Source organism: Elaeis guineensis, chromosome 1, assembly GCF_000442705.2.
Source record: "Elaeis guineensis isolate ETL-2024a chromosome 1, EG11, whole genome shotgun sequence".
In the NCBI taxonomy this organism is placed as follows: domain Eukaryota; kingdom Viridiplantae; phylum Streptophyta; class Magnoliopsida; order Arecales; family Arecaceae; genus Elaeis; species Elaeis guineensis.
In genome coordinates this window covers 151,252,098-151,272,421 of record NC_025993.2, presented here as the reverse complement: position 1 = coordinate 151,272,421, position 20,324 = coordinate 151,252,098, and the positions used below count along the sequence as shown (strand labels likewise).

General features: G+C 39.7%; 1 protein-coding gene across 1 annotated transcript; it reads left to right on the top strand.

Moving 5' to 3' along the window:
- The first annotated feature begins 4,343 nt into the window (after positions 1-4,343).
- LOC109504755 (protein RER1A) lies at positions 4,344-20,324 on the top strand. Its single transcript, XM_019845946.2, has 3 exons — positions 4,344-4,828; positions 19,747-19,927; positions 20,009-20,324. The coding sequence occupies exons 1-3, from the start codon at positions 4,425-4,427 to the stop codon at positions 20,063-20,065; spliced, it is 642 nt and encodes a 213-aa protein (XP_019701505.1). The 5' UTR covers positions 4,344-4,424; the 3' UTR covers positions 20,066-20,324.

Below are 20,324 nucleotides of genomic sequence, written 5' to 3'. Positions count from 1 at the left end.
CACACAAGGAGCCCACAGGTGAAGAACTAGCACAGAAGAAGCTCAGAAGGAAGCCCTCATACCAGAAGATAGGAAAAAGGGGTGCAGCCCATAGCCCAGCCAGACCTACAAGTGGCCCAGCCAGGCCCACGACCCAGCGCACTGGCAGGCCCAGCTCACGAGTTGGTCGCAGATGCGTGGTCCAGTGCGGGCTTGCATGGGTGCACGGCTCGTGCTGGATTTTCACACTGCTCTCCATGAGCCAGTGGTCCATAGGAGGGTGCATGGATCGGGCGGCCATTTTCTAGGGGTTTCATGTGGTCCATGATGGACCAGCACCATTTTCCATCTGGTTTCTTTCGGTTCATAGGATTTTGCGTGGATCGGGTGGTGTGGATGCATGATTAGATGGCGGCTAGTGACTTGCGATCATCATTTGACGGGCCAAGAGATTTCTAGGTGATGTGAGAAGTCCTGAATCAATTTCTACTCCGATCAGGGCTCGAATTCGGGCCTTTAAAGGCCCTAATGGATTCTATGGTAGTAGGGTGTGTTTGGCAGAAACCTAAGAGACGATAGCAACTGAGAGAGGGAGTTCAGCAGTAGTATCTTGAGGAGCACCGGCAGAGAGCAGACATACGGGATATCTCAGGCAGACTGTCAGACAGCGATCATTTCAGAGATTTAGAGGATCTCCTAGAGAGAGAGCTTTTGTGAGGGAGAGTTTCTTGTTAAGAGATAAAGATTGGTGTACAAGGGTTGAGGCTGCAATCTTCTCTTATAAATTATCTCTTTTCTCATAGTGAAGCTTGCATGCCTTATGGAGGCGAGTCTTTTGGCTGATCTACATATTTGATTGTATTTTTTATTTTTTTTTCTTTCTTTCTACCGCAACGAGTGGTACCGGATCTTGCCCAATAGAAATTGAGATTGGAATACATTAGAATTGGAATTCGATCCATCTCCTCATCATGAGGAGCCCTGGCTATGAACTCGTTGGTCCTTTTCCTCTATTCTTCTCCTCATCTCTGTCGACATTGGAGGAGTTTGTTTGCTCAAAATTGCTAGAGGATCCTCTATCTTGATTGGAAGGAGGGCGAGGAGGCAGAGGAGAGGAAAAATTGATGGTCGAAGCTATAGTTTGTGATTTGGTGGGGTCTCAGAGGGGGAGGAATGAGAGGAGGACATGTCTTGGGATTTGATGGGGGCGAGAGGGAACACGGATCTGATGAGGATTCCGAGATTCAAAGTAAAAATAAAAAATAAAAATAAAATATTAAACAAAACAAAAATATTAAATAAAATAAAAATAATAAAAATAAGATATAAATATTAAATTATAAAAAATAAAATAATAATAAAATTAATAAAATAATAAATAAGATAAATATATTAAAGATAGATGAAAATAGTTAATTTTTGAAGATTTTAATTTAGGATAAAAGTAGAAATTATGTTGATTTCGATTCTTATCTTTAAAATGAATCAAACAACAAGAATACGAATCATGCATTTCGATTCTGATTTCGCTTTCAGTCATGAACTAAGAGAGTGTTTGGCTAGGGAGAGTTGGAGTATTGAATCGGAATGGAAATAGGTGACTCTTATTCCAGCCTTTTGGTTGGAAAGAGTCCCATTCTTATTTTAGAATGGAATGGTCCAATCTATCTAAAACTCAATCCCTACTTTTTTCTAAGGATTCAAATTTTATTTTGATTTTAATCATGGTCACGAACCAAATGCTTTGGGAGATTTAATCATTCTGATTCTGATTTCAATCTATTCTGATTACGAACCAAACACCCTTAAATGCTTCGAGAGATATGGTGATTCCGATTCTTATTACAATCCATTCCAGTTCCGATTTAAACCAAATATCTCTCGAATTTTAGGAGGATTGAGTCATTTTCATTCTACCATAGAATCAAAATTGAAATTGAAATGGGACTCTCTTCAATCAAATAGTTGGAATGAAAGTCACCCATTTCCATTCTAGACTCTAGCTCTCTCCAATCAAAACAAAAATTATATAGGGTGAGCATTAGAGAAAAAATTATCGGGTAGGTTTCTGATTTTGACATGTTTCCTTGAATACTAATCTTAAAAAGAAACTTAAAAGTCAATGATTCCTCTTACTAATGTAGTCATTAGCTTTGTAATTCAAAATAAAAAAATATGGTATTCTCTTTCTTCATTATTTTTATAATATACTTTTTATCAGTATATATTATATGATCAGATAATACATATCAAGTAAATTAATCATTAAGCAAATCAATAAACACCTTCAGATAAATGATACATAGTTTTCGGAATATGAAGTTTACTAATACATAATATACAATTAGATGACACATACTTAGCAAATTAGTCATCTAACAATCTTTTTACACATCTTCAAATAAATTCATACATAATTTTCAAAACATAATGTTTATCAATACATACTAATGGTACGGTGATACATACTCATCAGCTTCTTGATATATATTATAAGCTTCTTTGATACACATCTAGCAATGATCCAATATATATTTTTAGATTAATCAATATATCCAATTACTCATCTGACAAACTAATACACATATCTAAATAAACTGATACATAGTTTTCAGAATATTATGTTTATCAATACATAGTACATACTATAATGATACACACTGATCGAAATTATAATATATACTATAAGCTTCTTTGATACATATCTAAAATTTGTATATCGATTTATCTATAGGTGTATATTGGATCACTGTTGGATGTATATTAAATAACTTATAATATGTATTAAGAAGTCAATGAATGTGTATCAAAGAAGGTATATATCGTCTATTTGCTTGAAGGTATATATTAGATTGTTAGATGACTTTTTTGACATATGATATATCATTTATATATCATCCATGTATCAATTTACTTTAAGGTATATATTAGATTGTTAGATGACTAATTTGTTAAGTGTCTATCATCTAATCATATACTATATATTAGTAAATTTATATTTTGAAAACTATATATCAATTTATCTGGAGGTATATATTGATTTGTTTGATGATTAATTTATTTGATGTGTATCATTTGGCTAAAAATGAGGAAGAAAGAGAATGTCATTTTTTTTCAATCATGAAATGAATGTGTATCAAAGAAGGTATATATCGTCTATTTGCTTGAAGGTATATATTAGATTGTTAGATGACTTTTTTGATATATGATATATCATTTATATATCATCCATGTATCAATTTACTTTAAGTATATATTAAATTGTTAGATGACTAATTTGTTAAGTGTATATCATCCAATCATATACTATATATTAGTAAAATTTATATTTTGAAAACTATATATCAATTTATCTGGAGGTATATATTGATTTATTTGATGATTAATTTATTTGATGTGTATCATTTGGTTAAAAATGAGGAAGAAAGAGAATGCCATTTTTTTTCAATCATGAAATTGACAACTCTGACAGTGAAAAAAGTTTTCGACTTTTAGATTTATTTCTTAAAATTAGTGTTAAAAGAAATATATCAAACTATGAAACCTATTCCAATAATTTTTTCTCTGGCATCCATCTCATATGATTTTTGTTCTTCCAACCAAGCACCCTCGAAATACATTGGTGCATATGGTCATTCTGATTCCTAGGCAAATCTATTTTAAAACCGATGCCAATTCTTATGCTTTGGTTGGGAGTTCAGGGAAGAAAGAAAAAGAAAAAAAAAATTAATAAAAAAAAGAAAAGAAAAGAAAGTAAGTATATCTCTTCCCTCTTGATTGAGAGTTTAAAGAAAAAAATAATTTCTTCTCTTTTGATTGAAAGCAAAGAAGAAAAAAAATATTATAATATTTTTTTACTATTATATCCTTGAAAGGAATCCAACAAACTCGAGAAATGAATCAAAAAAAAGATCTTATTTTTTATTTTTTTCATTTTTCTTTTTGTTTTTGTTGATTTTTTTCTATTCACGAGAGTCTCAATAAGATGGGAGGCTTAGGTAGAATGTATGAAATAAGTCTTAGGATTGAAATGTAATATTAATTTTATTCTTTATCAATAAAAGAGTAAGATGGAATTATAAAAAATTTACTTACTTTCAATTTTTTCTCTCCAATTAAATCTTAGAATTGAAATATAATATTAATTTTATTCTTTATCATTAAAGAAGTAAGATGGAAATTACAAAAAAATTATTTATTCTTAATTTCTCTTAATTTGAAAGAAAAAAGTTATGAATTTAAAAAAAATATATATTTTTTTATTTTTTTTAAATTTTTTTTTAAAAAAATAATTTCCTCTCCCATTCTTTTCTTTCCACCCCGTTTCTTCTCTCCCAACCCAGGCGTTATGCCAAACCAAACGCGTCCTTCGTTTTAAACCCGACCTTGTTAAAAAGGCGAGGCCCTCTAATTTGTTTAGGAGAAGGTTAGCAATAAGGGTAGCAATGGAGGGCGAAGGAGGGACCCGATTAGGCGAAAGAGGGCATAGTGAGACGGCAATGGATTCTTCCTCCGACGGTGGCGTGCCGGTGCTGTCGGCGTGGGCCGCTGCCGCTTCTCGGCGGTACCAGCACTTACTGGACAAGGCGACGCCGCACGTGTTCCGGCGGTGGCTGTGGTTCGGAGCGGTGGCCGTTGCCTACGCCATCCGCGTCTGGTTCGTCCAGGGCTTCTATATCGTCTCATACGCCCTTGGCATCTACGTCCTCAACCTCTTCATCGCCTTCCTCTCCCCCCAGGTTGACCCCGAGATCCAGGAGCTCGTTGACGGCCCCGGCCCCTCCCTCCCCACCCGCTCCTCTGACGAGTTCCGCCCCTTCGTCCGTCGCCTTCCCGAGTTCAAGTTCTGGTGCGCTTTCTCGCTTTTTTTTTTCCCTATCTTTTTTCCTTCTCTCGCTTTCCCTTCTCTATCGGGCTAACCTGAGATGTGAGTTCTTCTGATCTATTGCTTGCTTTACCCATGTTCCATTGATCCTCTTCAATCGAGTTTGGAAAATAAGGATGTTTGCATATAAGATTTGGAATGGTAATGTGGGAATGGTCTTGATGATGTGCAGATAAAATTTCTAGGTCGAGTTATTTAATGGAATGAACACCTAAAACTTGCAGTAGAAAAAAGAAAATAAAGGTGCCTCTTTTTCAAATTATTTGAGGTGACTTCGGAAAGAAAAAAAAAACTTGTACGAAGAGGCTGATATAGATGAGCAAGAACTTCGCAGGGCTGCTAGCTGCGCAATTAGTGTAGCTCTTGTAAGTAGGCTGATATAGATGATCTTCTTTTCTTTCTTCTAGTGTCGGTTTGTGGTTTCATTCTCTTTTGATGCAAAGAGGGAAGCATAAAAGGAGATTTGATGGCAGATGACATAATATTTAGATAATTTCCGGATGTCAATAACAAGTTGTCTTCTGAAAACTCTTACACTATCTTAGAATTGAGATGATCCAACTAAATATACAATTTCTTGCCTACAGCATGCCCTATTTAGCTTTCTAACTCTAACCGAGCACCGTCTGATGCCAAATGGGGGTGGGGTGGGTGGGTTGGAATCTTACGCTTTGTTTGGATTGGGGGTACACGAGAGTTCATAAGGGGAAGGGAGAGGAGGGTAATGGAGGGGAAGGGAGGGGAGGGTAAGGAAATTAATGGACCCTTGTTTAGAAAGAGAGGGGAAGGATAAAGAAGGGTACATACCTTATCCTTGTTTGAATAGAGGGATTAAGGGAGGGGTAGAAGAATTTTGTATATATTTTGACAAATGTCCTTTCTCATTAATAGATATATTATTTAATATTTGTGATATTTTAACAAATGTTTGTTTCTTTTGACAAATATGCTTCTCAAATCTGCTCTCTTTGATTCCTTTTTTTGGTATTCATATGAATCTATTCGAGAATAATTTTAGCTTTTTGAAATGTCCGTTCTGTTTGACAAATGCCCGTTCTTTTTTTTTGATTCATGACTCAACTTTCTAATATGATGAATTTCACTCCTGGATCATATCCAACTTTATCTATAATGGCTATAGGGTTTCTGAGTTGTGCGAAGAGCAAAGGGGCGGTTGGTAAGATAGAGTATATAATGGTCTAGTTGTAATTTTAAAATTTTATTAAGTATAAGTTAGGAAAATAAAAATTAAGTGTGAACTTTTTCCTCTTTACACCTCAAATCGGGGGTACAGAAAATTGAGTAAGGGATACGGAGGAGTTGAGAGAACCCTTCTGTACCCTCCTTTACCTCTCAAAAAATTTTATCAAACAGAGATTTATTCTTTACCCTCCCTTCCCTTCCCCTTATGAACCCCTGTGTACCCCCAATCCAAACAATATGTTAGGGTTTCTTAGCATTCCTAATGTTAGGTTAGAAAACCTCTATTACTAATATCTTAATTTTAGGATTGGTAACGTGTCATCCCCAATCTTATAACTTAGTTGGAGAAATATGAAATCCAGCAGCAAAGATGAACTCTTATCAAAATCATTTACAAGAACATATTAAAGGATGTTGATCATGTTCAAAACATGTATCCAGTAAATAATAATTTGCAATCAGCAAGTAAAGTTTTGAATAAAGAGAGTAGGAAAGCACAAAATCAAAAAGGATTATCAGTCTAAATGATAGAGGAATCCTACAGCTAGTCAAGGGTATACATGGATGCATTGCATTTAACACGAGTACTTCTAATAAGATCACGAACCGAAACTTTATGGCAAAGAATTAGCAGGAAAGTGATATGAAGTTGATGGCACAACAAGTCCACCAGTTGGGAGGATCACATATAGGGTTGGAATTGAGCCGGGCCGGGCCATATCCCTACCCAAGCCCGGTTCGAAAATTTTCTTCAGGCTTTGGGTCGGGCTTAGGCCCGATTATTTTGGAAAAAAATTGGCTCGATCCTGATTGGGTCAATCCAACGCCGTTCCTTCACTTCGTCGAGCTCCATTCGAAGCTCGCTGGCATCGCCGCCCATGCTGCCCCCGGCTCCATTAGCAATCGCTGATCGCTCCTCCAGGCTCCACCTCAAGTCCCTCTCCGATGACTATCGCTGCGCCAACCCCCTCCTCCATGTCCTCTCAGTCGGCTGCCACCCACACAGATCCCTCTAGTCGTGCTTGCACAACCGCCGTCGCGTCCACCCACTGCCGTTGGAGTGCCCACCCATCTTCGACGACTGCTGCCATGCCAACCCCTCCTCCGTATCCTCTCCGTCGGCCACCACCCTGCCAATCCCCCTAGCCATGCCCGCACGGCCGCCGCAGCGTCCATCCGCTGCCGTTGGAGTGCCCACCCGCACCCACCCTCCCCGAGCCTTCGAATCTGTTGCACATGCTCCTCCGCCAGCCGCCGCGTGTTCGTGATGATTGCCACCATCACCGTCGCGTACTCCATCCCAATCTCTGTCGGTGATGCAGGAGGGAGAATGGGAGAGGAAGGTGTTCGAGGAGCCGGTGGGAGAGCTTCTGCCTCTGGTAGACTGGTTGGAGATCACCACCGCTGCGCGGAAGGTCGCGAAGGAGGAGGCCCGAAGGGAGAAACCTCTTAAAGGGGGGTCGTGACTCGCAAGAAAGGAGCGCACCACGGCACCAGATTCGCATGAACCAGTGCAAATTTCAAGCATACACACAGTGGATAGCGTGCAATCGGGAATTTGTGAAACACAAGGGGTAATGTGGTGTGTTATTCACCGTGGGATTTGCCTCCTAATCGGACTGGACTTCAGGCTCGAGCCTGGCTCCCAATTGGGCTGGACTTGGGGCTCGGGCCGGGGTTGGGCCAAATGCATACTCGAGCCCAGCCCGAAATACAAACGGGCTCTATAATTGAGCCCAAGCCCGGTCTGAACTGTTTTGGGCTTAGCTCGAAACTCAATCCGAAGTCGAGCCAGTCCGAGCCCAGTTCCAGACCTAATCACATGTAAGCATGGTAGATGCTTTGTAATAAAAGAAGTTTGTTTACTAATGGATTGGAAGATGGAAAGATCTGATTGATAGTTTTTGGTTCTCATTATGTCTAGAAGTGCAAATAAGGGCGTACAAAACATGTTATGGAGGGGAAGATGGGTTTGGTTGGGGATGATGTTAAATTGGTCAAGTATAGACATTTTGGGGGAAAGAAAGTATGACATAAGTTTCACAAAAAAGAATGGATTCCTAAAAAAGACAATGCCATGTTGATTTATAATTTAGAAACAAGCTTTTATTCCATTTGTGTGGAGTCAGATTTTTGGAATAGGGCATTATAATTTATTAAGTTTTGGTAATGTTTTATGACTGGTCCTCAGTTTGACATTCATCCCCAATAATAATTGCTAATCAAGGTAAATTCAAACGAGAGAGAGGCCTACCATGAAACCTTAAAGGTCAGTTGGCAATTAGAGGGCCTATGTTACGTCTAACTTAAATTTAGCTTGTGCAATTGGGAAGCAACTCCCAATGGTACCTTTAGATTTGGAAAAAATTCAGATGACTGTGGAGAAGGCAATGCTTGATAGAAGATTGAATTCTAAGTCACATGATAAGCTGAAAAACTAAAATAGGAGGCCTATTAGGATCTTGGAAGTTAATTTCTAATCAATGTATGTTAAAATGACAAATAAGCCTTTCTAGCATTTCTTGGGATTTGAAGTGGAGATAGAATGGCCTACTGACTATCCTAGATATTTACAATTGTTTGTATGCTTCCTATACTTCAAGAGAACCACGAGGTTTACCCCGGACTAAGATGTAATCAATTTTATTTCTTTCTTTTAGTTCTAGTTGGATATTATCTCTATGTTTGAGTACTGATTGGATCTATGATAAAAGAAGGGGCTAGCTGCAATGTAGCTGGAATTATTTGACAGAAGACTTGGTAGGAAGGTCTGCTCCCCTGTTTTTTCTTCGTCTTTCACCTTTTCTCTTTCCAGTTCTTCTTCTTCGTTCTTCTTTTTTCTTCCTCCTCCGTGAAGCACTTGCTTTCAGAACTGCCCAGATCTGTGACAGATCTGATTTGAGAACTTTTCACTTTCCCTGTGGTTAATTGCTAATTAAACTTGTAAACCTGTCCTCATTTAAACTCAAACCTGTCACCAGTCTTGATCTTAAAATTCCAAATTTTCATCTACTGATCTTTCTTTGATTCTTTGTTAGATTAGAGATCATGCTGATGTGACCAGAATACCAGAAATCACTTTTGATTTTTCATGGATATCACTTCTAAAATTCACTCCATCTTTCTTAGTTATAGTGGTTACCAAGAAGTTGACCAGCCTTGACCTTGTAGCTTATGAAACTATTCCAATTCCTTTTGATAGACATGAGAGTTCATGCAACACTCATGAAAACCTGACCATCTAGAACTGAAATTCTTTCAATTCCTCAGAGCCTATTCTTTAAAACAAAACTAGAAGCCCAAATCTTTATTCTTGAATTTTTTACTCTGAAGTTTCAATTTTAGATTTGCTATATCTTGTAACTTTTGACGGTGGGCCTTAGCACAATAGTAGTTTTGCTTCATTGTGATAGAGTGTTATAGATTTGAAACATGGAAATAGCTTCTCTATACATGAGTGTAAAGCTGGGTACAATTGACCTTCCCAAAACCTTACAATGGTGGGAGTCTCGTGCATTGGAATGCATCTCATATCCTATATTTTTGGATACCAAAGCTCCATTCTCTTTAACTCGCATCACCCTTTGCCCTAAACCAATGAATCCCTATATATAGCTCGCATTGAATGCATTGATCTAGTCAAGTTATGAAAGATGCCACCTTCGACATGTTTGTGAATTGGAAACAGTTCAATGTTCTCAACCCACATCCTTGAAAATCAGTCATCACAAAATTGTGTTATGGTGGTTGGCAAGCCTCCATCCCCATGAATTTCCAATTGGGCAATGGTTTTGACCTCTTCTTTTGCTTGGTTTATTGTTTAAGTGGATCCAAATGTGCAAATTAGGTGACCGTGTCAGAGGTATTGTCCTCTTATGCCATTACCAAAATATAAGTTTGGTTCCAAAAAGGGTTTTGGCTTGTCAATCGATAATTGTAACATTTTGGTTTTTTTTTCAAGTAGGGCTATGAGCCCACAAGCAGCTCAAATTGGTAAAGGAAGGGAGAGACTTTTTGTGTGGCTTTGAGTAGGAATTGTTGGAAATGAAGTCAATTTGATTTAGTGTTTGCTTCCCCCCCTTATGATTTCACCCTCATATCTCAACTTTCCTGCCATGAGGAAATTTATGCTTTTGGTGAATGAAGGCAACTTTAATTTGTAGTGTCGCTTAGTAATCATGTTGTTGGGGGAGCATCCAGCGTCCAGAACTTCCAAGCACAGAGATGGCCCCACTCATTTGGTATTGGCCTTGCCATATATGGGCTTACTAGTTGGTATTTCCTAAATGTAAGCAACATTGTCAATATTGAGATCATATACTAAGTGTATGGGGTCATTATAGACTGGACCAATTGCGAAGCTGAAAATTCTTTCTGGTTTCTATTAAACATTGAAAAATGGAAAATTAAAAGTGAAAATTAAGAAACTTGAATAACCTGTAACTTGGATGAATGGAGTATAACGCCATCATAATGGAACATAAGGAGTCTTCTTTCCAACATCCATATCGTCAATATATGGCAGGTCCAAAAATAGTATATCCATGATATTTTAAGTTTATAGGACATCTCAGTGCGTTGAAAAATGTTTGCTGATATAGGCATGCAGAGCAAATTAAAATGATAAACATGTCATCACCATCACTATCATTATTGTGGGATACAATGTATGCAATTGCTTCCTTTTCTTCTGCTTGTTTCTTTAGGAATAGATCTTTGTATTTGTCATCCACTAGTTAAGTCTTATGCAACATCCTAGCCATATGTTTTCTTGACTTTACAGATAAGAGTTATCTTATTACTAAATCTTCCAAGAAAACATGCTTTGCCCCTGAAATTGCATCAAGTCAATTTTCCCTTTAAATCAAAGATCATAGGGAAAAAAGAAGCCAGAATTTGGAAAATAGAACATAATCTCTATGGTCGTCAAATTGCCTAGGTGGCCCTCAAATGTGCCTACCATATCACCTTGGTGCCTCAGCTATCAACTATGCATGGGCTTAATACAAATTTGCATAACTCATTTATTCAACTAGTACATTTATGTTATCAGATTTTAATATTGCTACAATAAGAACATTTAACATACCATAAGACATTACATGCTGAATACAGACAGCTAGAGATTTTTCGAAGGTATGTTTCTTGTTTGTAAATTTTGTGCTACTTAAACATTAAGAGCACAAGGATTCAAATGAACTTTTGTGGGAACTTGTTTAGTCTTAACTTCTAAGTTGTTTAACTTTTTTAATGCAAGTGATATTTCTGAATGATGTAATCCATGCACTCATTAGCATCCACTTGTCATTCATGAAAAGAAATTACAAGGAAATACATGCATGCGCTCGTATGCATGTCTGTATATTTATGTGCGTGCATGCACCCATGCACATGTTTGGACTATATATATAGATACTTACATGTATGTGTAATTATATATGTGTGTGTGTTGTTGGAGCAACTTTCCTAGGTTGTGGATGTTAGGAAACAGCAAGAATTAGGTCATGGAGGTCCTTGAAGGTCAGCAATCAAGCAAAACAAAAACAACCTTCAGGATTTTAGCAGTCTTGTAAATCTTGTCGGCAGGATTTTTTTCTGCGATTTGAACTCCACCAGATCTGAAATCCATCTTTTGGGATCTGGAAGTACTCTTGATGAAGCCTTCAAAAAACAAAAGATGAGGCCTGAAACTCTTCTTGGGCGGTCAAGAGGGGGCGCACAAACAGGGGGGCATGCAAAAGGGAGGGCACTGGTTTTAGCACCTCTTTCTTTCTTTTCTTTTTGGGTTAGCGGCCAAGAAATCCTAGGGTTTCTTGCTGCTAGGACGTAGAGAAGACCAGAGAGAGAGGAAGGAAGAGAGAGAAAAGTTAGAGAGAAAATGATTTTGTATTCTTTCGATTCCTTGAGTCCAAATATAGTGTATGTTTATATACAAGGTCAATGTGATCCAACCCAAAAACTCTCTTGACTAACTCAATATAAGATTGCGCTCATCCAAGCCCATGTACACCCATGACTTGATCCAATCTCATAATTTTGGATTCAATCCTAGTCCAAATATAAGTTAGTCCCTCAAAGCCCAAAATCTTTGGACCTCAAGATCCGAAAGGCTGACAGCCTTTCGTCTTAGGGCCCAAACTAGCCCTAAAACTCCATGACCACCTCATGGACTTTGGATCTTGGCCTTAGCCTTGGTCCTCTGAGCCTTGGGAGCACCACATGAGGCCCAACAATCTCCATCTTGGTGCCCCAAGGCCTCAACCAACTCCATCCTATCCATCAAGTACATCAGTTCACACATTTTCGAAAACTGTCCCATATAAATACCTTCGTCAGTGTATCCACTAGATTCTCCTTGATGTAGACCTTCACCAGCTCCACCTCATCTTCTTCCACAAGCTCTCTGATCCGATGATATCTGATATCAATGTGCTTCGTCCTCGCATGGTAGACAGAGTTCTGTGCAAGTAATAGTGCATTCTGACTGTCACAGTGCACCTTGACGGTCTCCTGTGCGAGGTTCATCTCCAACGTCAAGCCCTTCAATTATAGGGCCTGTTTCACTACTTTCGTAACACCAACGTACTCCACCTCAGTCGTGGATAAGGCCGTGATGGCCTGCAAGCACGATCTCCACGAAATGGGATCTCCAAATAGGCTAAATATAAAATCTGTCATCGACCGTCGGGTGTCTACGTCTCCATCGAAATCCGCATCCACGAACCCTTCTATCTGCCCTCGAGCCTCCTTAGATATGTTGGAGAGTTCCTCAGCATCTCTTCACTGTCCATAGCAGATGCCGACTCCAACAGTATCCGCCAAGTACCTGAAGATCTCCTTCAGTGCTCGTCAATGCTCCCTATTAGGCTGCGCCATAAACCTGCTGACCTGGCTCACTGTATGGACAATATCCGGCCTACAACACACCATGGTGTACATAAGGCTTCCCACACCAGAGGCATATGGCACTCTCTCCATCTCTTGAGCCTCCACCTCAGTCTGTGGTGACATCGTCTTCGAGAGTTTAAAGTGCTCGGTGAGTGGCAGCTCCATCAGTTTTCCTTCATCCCAAATCTCTTCAAGATCTTCTTGATGTAATCTCCCTGAGATAAACGCAGTATCCTTTTGGCTCGATCTTTGAAGATTTCTATGCCTAAGATCTTCCTCGTAGGCTCCAAATCCTTCATCTCAAACTCTCGAGACAAGGCTGCTTTCAGTTTCTGTACAACTTTCCTACTCTTGCATGCTATAAGCATGTCATCCATATACAAGAGTAGAAACACCCCAGACCCATCCTCCAAAGATTTAATATAAATACAAGAGTCATACTCGCATCTGAAAAGTCCGATGCTCCTCACAGAAGAATCAAACCGTTAGTACCATTGCCTCGACGACTGCTTCAGTCCGTACAGCAATTTTTGCAATAAACAGATTTTTCCTTCTGCTCCTGCCTCTCGGAATCCAGGTGGCTGCTCCATGTAGATGCTCTCCTCCAGATGCCCATGGAGGAACGCTGTCTTGACATTCATCTACTCCAGCTCCAAGTCCTGAGCTGCTACGATGCTCAGCAGCATCCTGATGGCAGTATGCCTGACGACGGGAGAGAAATTTTACTAAAGTCGATGCCTTCTTTTTGGAAGTATTCCTTGGCCACTAGCCTCATTTTGTACCTGATACCTCTCTGCTCCGAAGGTCCCTTCTTGCGTTGGTAAACCCACTTACAATCAATGAGTTTCTTTCCTTGTGGCAACTGCACCAATCGCCACGTCTCATTCTTGTGGAGAGACTGCATCTCCTCGAACATTGCTTGGATCCATCTCTCTCTGTCTTGGCTCTCCATAGCCTCCTCGTAGGTGTAGGGGTCTCCATTCGCTGTCATCAGGGCATATGACACCGTCTCTTGGAAGTCATATCGTTTCGATTGCCTGACATTCCTTTTGAGCTTGTGCAGTGCAATCTTGATATCCGTCCTAGGTCTAGTTTGCTCATACTGGACCTCTTGGCCTCTTTCATTCATCCGAGCTCTCTCCATCTGTGGAGACACCTTTGGGGAGTGCTTCACCTGAATATCAAGTCCTCCCGATGCACCTACAAGTGGCAAAATAGCATAGGATGTTAGTTGTCCAGCGCTGCTCTGCTGGACCTCCTGCTGCTCCTCCATATCATCTCGCCTTTGGAGAATTGAATTTTCATCAAAGGTGACATCCCTACTGATGACAACCTTTTTTTCCAAGGTATTCCACGGTCGGTATCCTTTAACTCCTCGCGGATATTCCAAGAACACCATCTTCCGTGATTTGGCGTTCAATTTGCTCCGCTCACTAGCACTGATGTGCACAAATGCCGTGCACCCAAACATCTTTAGATGGCTCAGCCCAATCTTCCTTCCAGACCATTTCTCCTATGGAATACCACCATCTAACTTAGTGTGAGGTGACCGATTTACCAAATAACAGGCGCATCCACTGTATCAATCCAGAACACCTTAAGAAGCCTTGCCTGCAGCCTCATGCACTGTGCCTTTTCCATAAGGGTTTGTTCATCCTCTCGGCCACTCTATTTTACTGAAGAGTCCCTCTCACCGAGAAGTGTTTTTTGATGCCACTCCTTACAAAAAATCTGAAGCTCCTTGCTGGTGTACTTCCTGCCATTGTCGGACCGCAGACACTTCAAGCTCCGATCTATCTCCTTCTCCACCTCAGCTTTTCACATCTTGAATTTGGTGAAGATTTTTGATTTCTCCTTCATGAAGTAGACCCATACCTTCCTTGAGAAATCATCTATGAAGGTCAAGAAGTATCTCATCCCGTTTCTGATTGAAATCGAGATCGGTCCCTACACATCAGTGTGAACTAGTTCCAGTGGGGCTGCACTGCGAGCTGAATTGCTGGCAAATTGTACTCTCCTTTGCTTTTTCATCTGGCATGGCTTACATACCTCTGAGATACCTGCATCCAGATCTGGAATCAGACCATGCTTGCTTAGCTCCTTCATCCCACGATCTCCCATGTGGTCTAGGCGGTAGTGCCACAATCGGTGAGTCCCCTGCTGGTCCTGCGCTACTACTGCTACATCAGATTCTTCAGTCACCACAGATCCTTCCATCCTATAGAGGTTCTTCATTTTCCTACCTCTCATCACTACCATGGCTCCATTTGAGATGTTCAACACCCCACTCCTGGCACGACTGCTGAAGCTGTAGCCGTTCCGCTCCAGATAACCAAGTGATACGAGATTCTTCTTCAGATTAGGGACGTGCTTCACATTAGTGAGCGTCTGCACCATCTCATCAAACATCTTTGCCTGAATGCTCCAAATACCAACAATTCGACATGGGTGATCATCTCCAAGTATCACGCTCCCTTCATCCGTCTTGGTGTATGTAGCGAACCAAGACCGATTTGGGGTATCGTGATGTGAACAGGCTGAATCTGGGGTCCATACATCTATGTTTTGCCTGTGACCATCTGATACTACCAAGAGGTCATCCTCCACCTCACTATCAGCCACTGTACTCAGTGCATCAAATCCTCTTTTATCTCCCTTTTTGTTCTTCCATTGCGGGCAATCTCGTTTGAAGTGTCCGATCTCGTTGCACTTGTAGCACCTAGCTTTTTTCTTGCTTCTGCTCTTTTGAGACTTGAACCGTCCCCTTGACTTGCCTCTTTCTCTTTCTTTTCTTGATCTCTCCCCCACGGCCAAACCCTCCTGGGGAGCACCTTCTTTGGTCAACTTTTTCGTTGTTCGTTGGACCGCAGCACCGAGATCATGTTTTTATACTCCAGGGTCTCCTTGCTGTAGAGTAGCATCGTCACCAATAGATCATAGGAAGGAGGCAGTGAGCATAGCAGTAGCAACGACTTATCTTCCTCCATCTTCATCCTGATGTTCAGCAACTCATTGCACACCTGGTCGAATTTCTGGATGTGACCCAAGACATCTCCACCTTTCTGCATCCGTAGGTTGTACAGTCTTTTCTTCAACATCAGTTTGTTGCACATATTTTTCCTTATATACATGGTGTGCAATTTCGATTATAAATCTTTTGGGGTCCTCTCTTTTAACACCGAATAGAGCACCACATCTGCCAAACATCTTCTAATCACAGAACAAGCCTTCTTCTCTAGAGACATCCACTGACGATCTGTTATCCCTTCAGGTTTCTCCTTCAATGTCTGATTTAGATCTGTTTGAACCAAAAGATTTTCTACCCGAACTTTCCACATGGAAAAGTTTTGTTTCCCATCAAACTTTTCAAAATCAACCTTCATGTTGCTTTTCATGGCTGGATCCAAACCAAAAATACAACAAAACTCCAAGGGATTTAAGAAATATCTTGATAGGGTCCTTGTTGAAATTTCAGCCTTTGAAGATCTTCAACTTCTAGAGTCTCCTTCTTTCTCCGCACAACCCGTGCTCTGGTACCAATTGTTGGAGCAACTTCCCCAGGTTGTGGATGTCAGAAAACAACAAGGATCAGGTCGTGGAGGTCCTTGAAGGTCAGCAATCAAGCAAAACAAAAACAACTTTCAGGATTTCAGCAGTCTTGTAAATCCTGTCGGCAGAATTTCTTTCTGCGATTTAAACCCCTTCTCCATCAGATCTGAAATTCACCTTTTGGGATCTGGAAGTACTCTTGATGAAGCCTCAAAAAAACAAAAGATGAAGCTTGGAACTCCTCTTGGGCGGCCAAGAGGGGGCGCACAAACAAGGGGCGTGCAAAAGGGGGGGCACTGGTTTCTAGCGCCTCCTTTCTTTCTTTTTTGGGTTGGCAGCCAAGAAATCCTAGGATTTTTTGCTGCTAGGATGTGGAGAAGATCAGAGAGAGAGAGGAAAGAAGAGAGAGAAAGGTTAGGAAGAAAATGATTTTGTATTTCTTCGATTCTTCGAGTCCAAATACAGTGTATGTTTATGTACAGGGTTAATGTGACCCAATCTAAAAACTCTCTTGGCTAACTCAATACAAGGTTGCGCTCACCCAAACCCATGTACACCCACGACTTGATCCAATCTCATAATCTTGGACTCAATCCTAGCCCAAATATAATTTCGTTCCTCAAGGCCCAAAATCTCTGGACCTCAAGATCCGAAAGGCTGACAACCTTTTGTCCTAAGGCCTAAATTAGTCTTAGAAACCCCATGACCACCTTATGGACTTTGGATCTTGGCCTTAGCTTTGGTCCCCTGAGCCTTTGGGAGCACCATAGGAGGCCCAACATGTGTGTGTGTATGTATTTTTGTATATATGATTATCAACCGAAGGTCACCTAGATGTCATGAGCCAATTCTGTTGTATAGGTACTCAAATGACCACCCATTATGATACTTGCAGGGACATGAAATTTTGCTTCTGGGACTTTCTAGCTTCCTATCATTTCCTTTACTCTTGAAAGTTTAAAACCACAAATTCCCAGATGTATATGTCTTTGTTGCTTAGTCATTGTAAAAGTCAAGGAAATTTAGTATATTGTAAACGGATAGGTTTCCCAAGTTTAGAATTTATGAAATATGATACTGGTTTCATCTTATAATCCATGGGGTTGTACAATCTATGATGGAAATTGCACGATCCAATTTGACGTTGATCCATGGATCAAATGTGGGTGATGTGAAGCCATTTGGTCCTATCATTGGTCTAAATTGTGGATCACAAGATTTATCAATATCATATTGGTTAGGGGAATGCTAGAGCTTAGAAGTATCTAGTGGTGGATTTTCCATTCATGGTTCCTCCCAGAACATGCAGCATCACATCTCGACATCACTTTTCTTGGGCAGTATCATGTAGCAGTCATTTGGCTTCACAAGGGCAACTTTGATTGCAGATTTGGATCCTATACAGCCTTCAGTTTATGCTTTTAATGAAATGTTGTGAAAGATGTGCAGAAGGCCAATATTTATTTGATTAACCAATCAGTGAAACATACATTTTAACTAGTAAGGTAACATATTTCAACTGCTGGTCATATGATGCAGTTAATCATCTGAAAGACATTTCCAATGAGCCAAGTTAATGCAACAAGCAACTCTGCAAATGAGGAATAGTTGATAGAAACTTGTAAATAATTACTTATGATAAATTATTGAAACTTGTGAGTTGTAACTAAGGTAAGTTATTAGAGCACCAATTGAAGGTTACAATCTGTCTTTTGGTTTGCCTAACTCTCTAACTGTGCCTCCTAATCTTTAAGGATTGTCCAAACTTGACCCACCTGTGTTTGTCCAAGCCCTGGCATGTTGCTTTGGCTTTTGCTGGGCAGCGCGCTGCATACCGATGCTGCCTAAGTGGCTAAGGACCAAGCAGGCTATTGACGATTCACCTTGTGAAAGTTGCTATAGGATCCTAAAGTGGACTTCTCTATTTCTTAGAGTGTATAAGACTTTCTTTATTATAGCAAGATTCATAAGGTAATCGCTTAGATCCTGTGGCAGAATTAGATGGTGGTGTACCAGTCCTATGCCAAACATACCAATCAGTATATCGGACCATCACTTTTATTTATGGTGACACAGTCTGCACCCTCTCTTTCAGCAATGGTCAGCCACTGTTTAATAGAGAGAGTAATTCCTGGAGCCACATGATATCAGACCCACTACCAAAATAGGAGGTTGTAGGTGCATTCATAAGGCTGTCAGTTGATGATAAATGGACAAATGTCATGCTCAAAATGTCAAAGGTTTGTCAGGAACATGCTTGAACCTTGTGCTCCAAGGGCAGTCCCAGAGCACCCAACTTGTGTAGTGTTGTGCAAGTATGCCATTTGAAAAGATTGTCTTCTGCATGCCATTCAGCTCTCGCTGATTTCTTTAAAAGAAAGGTTAGCCAACCAAAATTTGATTAACCTATTAGTCTCATGTATGCATGCATTTATGCATGATTAATAGTGCACTGGTCATAGTTTGACATTAAAGATTGACATGTATTCATTGCTAAAGTTTGGTTTTTCTATTGAACATGAACATTAATAAGAATGATATAAACTTGTGGATTTATTTGTTTTAAAAGTTTGGTTTTGCTTTTGAATGTGAACATTAATAAGAACACACAGAATTTTGGACTCATATTTTGTTTCTTTATTGGAGATGAACATTATCAACTTTTGTGCGTCTTCCTTTTTACCTAAGCTTTTTTGGTGGCTGAGCAGATAGTTCAGCCTAGATTGCGAATGGTAACTCAGAGAGATTCATGGTCGTAGTTTGTATTACAAGTTTCTTGTTGTGTTAAAAGAATAGTATACTGATTATGGTACAAACTTACAGCCAGAATTGTCTATTTTGCATTTGTTTCCTTGTTGGGAGTGAATGTTGCCAATTCTTGTCATGTTGTGTAAATCATCATTATTACAAGAAGAATTATTTGTTATCAAAATACTATGTGTCTAATATGACACATTGTATCGTCCCCAAACTGAGTGTTCCATTTTACTTTTATTTTTCTAAAAGAAAAGAAAACACTTGCAAGCCATTTGTAGTTGAGGTTCAATATTGCAGAAGTGTTGGGATTGTATGATCCAGTTTCTTCTATGAATTGGAGATATTATTGTCTTTCCAATAAAACCGGTGAAACAGACATGTCTATTTTTTTTTATGCAGTCCACGTTCTAGTTTCTCCTAACGTCATTCAGTAGTCGGCAGATACGGTAATAAGCATTCGACCCCTCTTTTCTTTCCATGTGCAGGTATTCCATTACAAGAGCCTTCTGTATTGCTTTCATATTGACATTCTTCAGTGTGTTTGATGTTCCTGTTTTTTGGCCTATTCTACTCTTCTATTGGGTGGTCCTATTTACAGTGACAATGAAGCGACAGATACTTCACATGATAAAATACAAATATGTTCCCTTCTCCTCTGGAAAACAGGTAACTTGAGCTTCAAATGTGTTGAATGGCTATCTACTTTGTATTGTTATGCTGTTCTTGACCGTTGGTTTCTCATTTCAGCGTTACATTGGGAAGAGAGCAGTTTCTTCAGACGATGAAAGCGCTCCCAGCAATTGAACAACTTGATGCATTTTTAGCTTCGGGTGCTGAATATAATGAATTAATCTATCAATGCATTCCCAGGGGTAAAAGATAGTTTATTTCTTCCTATTGTATTACCAGGTGTTACCTTTGGCAGACTACTAGAGGGAATCCCGATATTAAATTTAGGAAAAGATTTGTATTCCATGGCAGAAGGGTAAAGGCTTGGTGAAACAGGTGGTTTTCTGTCTCCTTGTTTTAATTATTCAGTTAAAAGATTGGTTGCATTCGTGCA